Raw genomic sequence first — 10,000 nt, forward strand, 5'->3', positions numbered from 1 at the left:
GTATCAATGTTTTTCAGAGGTACAGCTTCGGGATATCGTGTAGCGTAGTCTATTAAAGTAAGCACATATTTGTTTCCTCTCTCTGAGCAAGGTGAAAAAGGTCCGACTAGATCTATGGCAACACGTGAAAAGGGTTCGGAAATTATGGGGAGATTCTTCATAGGTACTTTACGTACAGTTCCCTTGGCTGAAAATTTCTGACATATTGGGCATGATCTGCAATATCTCTTAATGTGAGCGCCAGCACCGGGCCAAAAGAATTTAGAAAATACTTTAAAACTCGTCTTCCGATGAGAGAAATGTCCGGCAGTCAGTGAATCATGAGCCAGATTTAGGACGTGAATCCTGTACTTATCTGGAGTAACAAGCTGCTTACTTCCAATTTCGTAATCATATTTGCTCTCAAGACATACCCTGTAAATAAGTCCGCCTATTATTTCAAATTTTACTGCGCGCGATTTTACTTTCACACGTTTTCCGCTTTTGACGTTTTCCCTGATAGATTGAAGAGTTGGACAATTTAGCTGTTCCTCCCTTATTTGATCTTTATTTATATTAAGGTCTAGGAATTCTGAACAAGCTAATGAGGTAATCTTAGCCACTTTTGATATAGATGAACGAGTCTGGACACTCATAGCAATGACGTCAGGAGACTCATTAACATCCTTTTTATCCGCGATTTTGTAGTCATTACCCACAGAAACATCGCCTACCTTTGTAAGAGCTTGTGAAGCATCATCGCCTACGTCTTTGCTCTGTTCGTGCTCGAGCGAGGTAGTGGCGCACTTACTAGGCAATTTTACGCCAGGAACTAGTCCGATAAGCACGTCTGCAAATTTAAGGGGAGCTGCAATAGCACTAATCCACCCCGAAAAAAATTTACTTTGAATAAAACATCTGACCTTAGGGAAGGAATTTGGAACCCCAAGATAATCATAAACCTTAACCATAGGCCCCAATCTAAATCTTGCAGGCACTAATTTGTCATTAACAATTACAGTCGAACATCCCGTGTCAAACATAACCTCCGCTGGTTTTTCAAACAACTTGCCTTCAGCATCAATTATACTGTTTTGTGGTTTCATCTCAGACTGAAAAACAAAATTAACTTTACCCTCTGTCTTTTGCTTAAAGTTTCTAGGGTTACTAGGGCAGTTCGGACGGATATGACCAGGCTTCCCACATCCATGGCATTTAATGTCATCAGAATTAGGTGAACTCTGTTTTTGCACCGGCCTTGACAGTTTGCTTCCGCGATATGCGTGAGCACTACGATATCTATCTGCTGCTTCCGCCATCTCCGTTGCGCTTTCACACCCTCTTTCCTTTAAGAACACGCGTAAATCAGAACTACAATTTGTCAGTAACTGTTCCCGGATAAGGAAATCAAATAGACGAGCGTAATCTTTCTCAACATTACTCATGGACAGCCACCGATCGAGATACTGCTCCATCTTAACCACTAACTGTACATATGATTCATTTTCTTTACATTTACTCTCTCTGAATTTTCTTCTATAAGAATCTGCATCAACAGCAAATGCTCTAAGCAGGGCTTCCTTTAAACGTTCATAATTTCGGAGGGTTTCATCTGGTAAAGAAATATACACCTTAAGTGCTTGACCACGTAATGATGTACCTAGATATACGTGGTAGTCCTCATGCTTCCACCCATGCAGTTCTGCTAAACGTTCGAACCGCTGTAGATAACTATCTAAATCATCTTGGCCGTCGGCAAAAGTAGGCAGTCTAAGACCCTCGAACATATGCGAATTTGACCTAGAATTACTGTCTAACTCCTTCGAACTACTATGCTTAATCTTAGCAAGCTCGAGTTCATGCGCTCGTCGCCTCTCTGCCTCGTTATATTCTAATTCTAGCCGTCTCGTCTCTCGTTCGGCTGACCGCTCCAATCTATCCGCCTTATCCTTATCTATCTGATGTTGCTTTTCTAGTAAATCATGAACTACGTCTGCACTCAAGCCAAGCGCTTGAGCTTTCTCCAAAATATCCACTAAAGACATTTCAGAACAACTATGTATAAAATAAATATAGAATTAACACATTAAGTTCGTTGGAAGTTGAAGAAGTCAAACTGACTAACACGTTCAAAATCTTCCAAGAAACGTGAAAGCATAAACTACTTTCAATTAGGCACCCACGACTTCGATGTACGATCGACAGTCGATCACCAAGTCACGTGAAACCAGCGCGCGCGTAACAGTACAAGCACTGGCTGGCTTATTTAGCATGACTACGCTTCTGAAGTGAAATACAACTTCAATATCCCGCTATTGTAGAAAAAGCACTAAATCAATAAAACCTTATGGACTCACCAAATATAAGGTACATTGTCAATACAATAGGGTTATAACAAAAGCACTTTCCTTCTCACCTGTATCTCCCTTTTACGAATGCCCAGAGTTTACAAGCCTCACCAAGATTATCACAGGACACTCGTTAAACCCAGATGATTAGATGTTCAAAAATGGACGGTACAATCTGTAAAACATACCACTTTTACAATCATTTGTAATTACGATTTCCACCCTAATATTGCTAAATGAAATTGATGAGAATCCTACTCACTGCGCCACTTGTAGGTTCTTTCTTCCTTGAATGATAGATCAGCTCGTTTCAGTCTCATTCTAGGTTTTCTCGATCCTATATGCATCAATTATTTAGCAATATTCAGGGTAAGAAATATACACAAATAAAAATAACACCATATATTCAAAATAAATAGTATTACACACAAAAATATATCGATTCTTATTTTAGTTTTGTTCGTCGTCTTATTTTATGTTGTGACGCTTCAGGAAGAAAAGTTTACCACTTCCTCTTCACTTGTTACGCGAACTTATTTTCTTCTTTCAGCCTCCAGCATAAGTCATGGATTTTGTGCAAAGAAAAAGGCTGGAAAGAGATTGCAGACATGAGTTATGTATAACACAGTCCTATTCGCACTTCACACATTGTAAATATGGCCTTGTTATTAACTCACGAGTATACAGGAGAGCACCGTGTCCTATGCCAGGTATTGGAGGAAAGACACGCCCCCTTTACTTGCCCAAGCACAACAGCTCGGGAAAATACCTCAGGGCATTCGTATAAAGAAAAGGGAGATACTTACAATTTTCTTTCTAAAGCCTTACACATATATACAGAAACAAAAATCATTCTTTATAACCTTTATATATCTTTTATAAAGTACAAACGAAAAAGGGGATTTTATATACTTGTACCAATCCACGGACAATGCCCCCCAATGAAGTTCAAAATCTCAAGATTTTAACTTGAGATTTTTGATTGGTCAACTATTCAGGTAAAGGGCAACGACTAAGAATGTCAGCTCCGACATTTTCGCTGCCTTTTATATACTCTACAGTAAATGAGTAACACTGTAGTGCCAAAGCCCAGCGCATTAATCTACCATTAGTGTTTTTCATATTTTTAAGATAAACAAGAGGTTGTTGGTCTGTCTGCAAGATAAAGTCTCTTCCATACAAATAGACTTTAAACTTTTGAATTGCCCAAACTATGGCAAGACATTCCTTTTCAATGGCAGCATATTTTGCTTCTCTATCTAGTAATTTCCTACTAGCGTAACAGATAGGCATGTTAATTTCATTCATATTCTGTAATAACACCGCTCCGAGACCAATATCAGAAGCATCAGTACGAACATAAAAAGTCTTAGAATCATCTGGTAAACAAAGCACTGGTTTACTTACTAAAGACAGCTTTAGTTTGTTGAAGCATTTTGCTTTCTCCTCACTCCACTGTAATCTATTACTACTATTTTTCTTGAGGAGATCATGCAAAGGAGCTGCTATACTTGCGAAATTAGGAACAAATTTGCGGTAATAACCTATAGTTCCGATGAAAGACCTTAATTGCTTCTTGTTTACAGGCAAAGGCATTGCCAAGATGGCATTGATTTTAGACTCAAGAGGACTAATACAGTTATCTCCTAACAAAACTCCCAAATATTTAATTTTTGAAAAACCAAAGAAACACTTACTAAGGCTTGCAGTTAAACCATGCTTACGTAGACGCAGCAAAAGATCTTTCACGTCCTGTAGGTGTTCAGACCAATCATTATTATGGATTACAATGTTATCAAAATAACAGTCAGTATTTTTCAATTCAGAAACCACTTTCCTCATAAGTCTTATGAAGGTTGCACAAGCAGACTTTAATCCAAAAGGCATAACTCGGAATTGCATGAGACCCCTATAAGTAGCAAACGCAGTATACATCTTTGAGTCTTTCGATAAGGGTATCTGCCAATATCCTCTGCAAAGATCTACTTCAGTGAAATAAATATCGTTCACAAATTTTCCAAGAGCCTCTTCTGTATTAGGCTTGGGCTCTGCATCTAAGTCAGTCACGTCATTTAGGGCTCTAAAATCAATGCAAATTCTCCACGACCCATCACTTTTCTTCACCATCACGACAGGAGAAGAAAATGCAGATGTTGAAGGTTCAATAATGTTCATGACTAACATCTTGTCAATCTCAGTGTTGAAATCATTAACTAGGCTGTTAGGGATGGGATATGGTTTCTTATGCACAGGTTTACTAGAGAGTATATTAATAACATGTTTTATTGTATTTGTTAGACCTGGTTTGACAGTCAGTACATCAGTAAATTTACTCAAAATCCCTTTCAATTCGCCAATTTGAATTTTAGTTAGTTCATTACCAAAATTGATGTTACTAATACCTTCTGTGTCAAAATAAACTGGTTCACAGTTATCACCCACTTGGTTCTCTTCTTCAACTATGCATACCTGAGCAATTTCACTCTCGCTTTTGTAGCTGTCACGGCGGAAGTACCTTTTTAGCATGTTGATGTGAAATAGTTTCTTTACACCACGTACTCTAATAACGTAATCTACGCCATTATCTTTGCATTGCACAACGGGGTAAGGACCAAGCCATTGCATAATTAATTTATTACTACTGGAGGGTAATAAGACTAGTACTTCTTCACCTGTGTTTAACTTACGGTGTTTAGCTTTAAGATCGTAATAGCTCTTATAATTACGACTACTAATCTCCGCTTGGGCAGCTGCTAGTTTCGCAGTCTCCTCAAGACGCGAGCGTAAATCTAAAACATACTGATAGGTAGTTTTTACGTCACTATCGATGTCATCTTTTGTCCATAGCTCGTGTAAAATTGTTAAAGGTCCACGAATCTGACGTCCGTACAATAATTCAAATGGGGAGAACTTAAGACTGTCGTTCGGAATTTCTCTGTAGGCAAATAGGGCAGCAGGTATATAGCGATCCCAATCTTTCGGGTGATCTACGCAAAGCTTCTTTATCATTGACTTTAATACACCGTTCAGTCTTTCTACAGCACCATTACATGAAGCATGATAGGGGCTGGTATATAAAGCTTTAACGGATAACATTCTGTGAATTTCGCTCATGAGATCAGATTTGAATTGTGAACCACGGTCAGATAAGATCTCTCTCGGGACACCAACTCTCGAGAATATTTCTACCAAGCTTTCCGCAACGGTTACTGTATCAATGTTTTTCAGAGGTACAGCTTCGGGATATCGTGTAGCGTAGTCTATTAAAGTAAGCACATATTTGTTTCCTCTCTCTGAGCAAGGTGAAAAAGGTCCGACTAGATCTATGGCAACACGTGAAAAGGGTTCGGAAATTATGGGGAGATTCTTCATAGGTACTTTACGTACAGTTCCCTTGGCTGAAAATTTCTGACATATTGGGCATGATCTGCAATATCTCTTAATGTGAGCGCCAGCACCGGGCCAAAAGAATTTAGAAAATACTTTAAAACTCGTCTTCCGATGAGAGAAATGTCCGGCAGTCAGTGAATCATGAGCCAGATTTAGGACGTGAATCCTGTACTTATCTGGAGTAACAAGCTGCTTACTTCCAATTTCGTAATCATATTTGCTCTCAAGACATACCCTGTAAATAAGTCCGCCTATTATTTCAAATTTTACTGCGCGCGATTTTACTTTCACACGTTTTCCGCTTTTGACGTTTTCCCTGATAGATTGAAGAGTTGGACAATTTAGCTGTTCCTCCCTTATTTGATCTTTATTTATATTAAGGTCTAGGAATTCTGAACAAGCTAATGAGGTAATCTTAGCCACTTTTGATATAGATGAACGAGTCTGGACACTCATAGCAATGACGTCAGGAGACTCATTAACATCCTTTTTATCCGCGATTTTGTAGTCATTACCCACAGAAACATCGCCTACCTTTGTAAGAGCTTGTGAAGCATCATCGCCTACGTCTTTGCTCTGTTCGTGCTCGAGCGAGGTAGTGGCGCACTTACTAGGCAATTTTACGCCAGGAACTAGTCCGATAAGCACGTCTGCAAATTTAAGGGGAGCTGCAATAGCACTAATCCACCCCGAAAAAAATTTACTTTGAATAAAACATCTGACCTTAGGGAAGGAATTTGGAACCCCAAGATAATCATAAACCTTAACCATAGGCCCCAATCTAAATCTTGCAGGCACTAATTTGTCATTAACAATTACAGTCGAACATCCCGTGTCAAACATAACCTCCGCTGGTTTTTCAAACAACTTGCCTTCAGCATCAATTATACTGTTTTGTGGTTTCATCTCAGACTGAAAAACAAAATTAACTTTACCCTCTGTCTTTTGCTTAAAGTTTCTAGGGTTACTAGGGCAGTTCGGACGGATATGACCAGGCTTCCCACATCCATGGCATTTAATGTCATCAGAATTAGGTGAACTCTGTTTTTGCACCGGCCTTGACAGTTTGCTTCCGCGATATGCGTGAGCACTACGATATCTATCTGCTGCTTCCGCCATCTCCGTTGCGCTTTCACACCCTCTTTCCTTTAAGAACACGCGTAAATCAGAACTACAATTTGTCAGTAACTGTTCCCGGATAAGGAAATCAAATAGACGAGCGTAATCTTTCTCAACATTACTCATGGACAGCCACCGATCGAGATACTGCTCCATCTTAACCACTAACTGTACATATGATTCATTTTCTTTACATTTACTCTCTCTGAATTTTCTTCTATAAGAATCTGCATCAACAGCAAATGCTCTAAGCAGGGCTTCCTTTAAACGTTCATAATTTCGGAGGGTTTCATCTGGTAAAGAAATATACACCTTAAGTGCTTGACCACGTAATGATGTACCTAGATATACGTGGTAGTCCTCATGCTTCCACCCATGCAGTTCTGCTAAACGTTCGAACCGCTGTAGATAACTATCTAAATCATCTTGGCCGTCGGCAAAAGTAGGCAGTCTAAGACCCTCGAACATATGCGAATTTGACCTAGAATTACTGTCTAACTCCTTCGAACTACTATGCTTAATCTTAGCAAGCTCGAGTTCATGCGCTCGTCGCCTCTCTGCCTCGTTATATTCTAATTCTAGCCGTCTCGTCTCTCGTTCGGCTGACCGCTCCAATCTATCCGCCTTATCCTTATCTATCTGATGTTGCTTTTCTAGTAAATCATGAACTACGTCTGCACTCAAGCCAAGCGCTTGAGCTTTCTCCAAAATATCCACTAAAGACATTTCAGAACAACTATGTATAAAATAAATATAGAATTAACACATTAAGTTCGTTGGAAGTTGAAGAAGTCAAACTGACTAACACGTTCAAAATCTTCCAAGAAACGTGAAAGCATAAACTACTTTCAATTAGGCACCCACGACTTCGATGTACGATCGACAGTCGATCACCAAGTCACGTGAAACCAGCGCGCGCGTAACAGTACAAGCACTGGCTGGCTTATTTAGCATGACTACGCTTCTGAAGTGAAATACAACTTCAATATCCCGCTATTGTAGAAAAAGCACTAAATCAATAAAACCTTATGGACTCACCAAATATAAGGTACATTGTCAATACAATAGGGTTATAACAAAAGCACTTTCCTTCTCACCTGTATCTCCCTTTTACGAATGCCCAGAGTTTACAAGCCTCACCAAGATTATCACAGGACACTCGTTAAACCCAGATGATTAGATGTTCAAAAATGGACGGTACAATCTGTAAAACATACCACTTTTACAATCATTTGTAATTACGATTTCCACCCTAATATTGCTAAATGAAATTGATGAGAATCCTACTCACTGCGCCACTTGTAGGTTCTTTCTTCCTTGAATGATAGATCAGCTCGTTTCAGTCTCATTCTAGGTTTTCTCGATCCTATATGCATCAATTATTTAGCAATATTCAGGGTAAGAAATATACACAAATAAAAATAACACCATATATTCAAAATAAATAGTATTACACACAAAAATATATCGATTCTTATTTTAGTTTTGTTCGTCGTCTTATTTTATGTTGTGACGCTTCAGGAAGAAAAGTTTACCACTTCCTCTTCACTTGTTACGCGAACTTATTTTCTTCTTTCAGCCTCCAGCATAAGTCATGGATTTTGTGCAAAGAAAAAGGCTGGAAAGAGATTGCAGACATGAGTTATGTATAACACAGTCCTATTCGCACTTCACACATTGTAAATATGGCCTTGTTATTAACTCACGAGTATACAGGAGAGCACCGTGTCCTATGCCAGGTATTGGAGGAAAGACACGCCCCCTTTACTTGCCCAAGCACAACAGCTCGGGAAAATACCTCAGGGCATTCGTATAAAGAAAAGGGAGATACTTACAATTTTCTTTCTAAAGCCTTACACATATATACAGAAACAAAAATCATTCTTTATAACCTTTATATATCTTTTATAAAGTACAAACGAAAAAGGGGATTTTATATACTTGTACCAATCCACGGACAATATATATATATATATATATATATATATATATATATATATATATATATGGGTCGGACTAGAGTGGGTATTGTGCTCCGGTGGTAATGGTCAGTGCGGGCTCTGATGGGCATCAGTTTGTTGGCGGCGCGTCGGGGGGCAGCAGGTCGCGGTGGCATGGATGTTACAACAGCTTCCGGCCAAACTGCTGCAGTCAGGTGTAGTGAGTGACCAGGGAGGTGAGGGCTAGGGTAGTCAAGGCGTTTTCGTAGCTAGTATATGATCTTGGCTGCCCTTTTCTGCACCCTGTCGAGCTGTAGCAGCTGAGTGGCGGTGAGGGAGGGGGCCCATGTGGGAGAGGCGTAGATCATTTTGGGCAGGATGAAAAGCCTGTAGATATTGTGAAGCTCCGGGAGTGGAACGCCAAAGGCGACCCAGTATGTGAAGCCTGTGCGAGGCAGACCTCACGATGTCTCTGACGTGCTACATCGAGTGGGTGGTTGTCCAGCGTGAGGATGGTTGGAGAAGTCGAACTGCATCACGACCGACTTCTGGCCGTTGATAGTGACGTGATTTGCGGTGGTCCAGGCGAGGAGGTTGTCGAGGGTGCGCTGGATTGCGGAATGGTCAAGGCAGGAATTGCCAATGGCGGCGGCGATGGTCGAGTCATCCTCGTATTTCCAACGATACTCGATGTCCAGGAGTGCATCGTTACTCATGGCGAGGAAGCAAAGGGGCCCCATTCTAGTTCCCTGGGCTATTCCGCACGTGAGTGGCAGGAGGCTGAAAACTTGACCCTGCATGCGCATGTCTTGTTGCTTGTTGGACAGAAAATCTGCTAGCCAGGGAATGAGGCACTTCCTAATGCCCATGGAAGCTGCTGCTTTTGAGATGAGCGTGGTGTGGTCCACCAAGTAGAAGGATTTTTTGAAATCTATGAAGGTGCTATTGCTGGAAGATTTGCGCTTGTGGAGGTGGGCGAGGACGAAGTCGAGAAAGCTGACGAGGCAGTGTGTGGTAGAGGAGGAACACATGTTGCTGAACTGCCGAGTGTCAACGCTGGCCGCGAGGTCCTGGTAGGCCCAATCGGCGATAAAGCTTTCACACAGCAGGCTGGGCAAAGGAATAATGGCGATGGGTCGTAATTCGCCGAATGAAGTGGGGCTTGGTGTTTTCTCGATGGCGATGACAAATACGGTCCTTCATTGTGATGTGCACTTAGACTGT

At 40.6% G+C, this 10,000-nt stretch overlaps 3 protein-coding genes across 3 annotated transcripts in view; all 3 read right to left on the reverse strand.

Annotated features, from left to right (window-relative positions):
• LOC125035005 overlaps positions 1–2,024 on the reverse strand; it is a 19,301-nt gene extending 17,277 nt beyond the window's left edge. The window contains exon 1 of the mRNA XM_047627049.1: positions 1–2,024. This exon is cut by the window's left edge and continues 1,937 nt beyond it. Within this exon, the coding sequence (XP_047483005.1) occupies positions 1–2,024 (2,024 nt within the window).
• Positions 2,025–3,317: 1,293 nt separating this feature from the next.
• LOC125035006 lies at positions 3,318–7,562 on the reverse strand. The gene has a single exon (XM_047627050.1). The coding sequence runs from the start codon at positions 7,560–7,562 to the stop codon at positions 3,318–3,320; it is 4,245 nt and encodes a 1,414-aa protein (XP_047483006.1).
• Positions 7,563–9,045: 1,483 nt separating this feature from the next.
• The window catches only part of LOC125035007, a 5,035-nt gene continuing 4,080 nt past the window's right edge, over positions 9,046–10,000 (reverse strand). Inside the window, exons 4-5 of the mRNA XM_047627052.1 lie at positions 9,417–9,973; positions 9,046–9,221 (exon numbers count right to left, since the gene is read on the reverse strand). Coding sequence (XP_047483008.1) covers positions 9,046–9,221; positions 9,417–9,973 — 733 coding nt within the window. The remainder of the gene's footprint in view (positions 9,222–9,416; positions 9,974–10,000) is intronic.

Source organism: Penaeus chinensis, chromosome 19 (genome assembly GCF_019202785.1).
Source record: "Penaeus chinensis breed Huanghai No. 1 chromosome 19, ASM1920278v2, whole genome shotgun sequence".
Taxonomy (NCBI): Eukaryota; Metazoa; Arthropoda; class Malacostraca; order Decapoda; family Penaeidae; genus Penaeus; species Penaeus chinensis.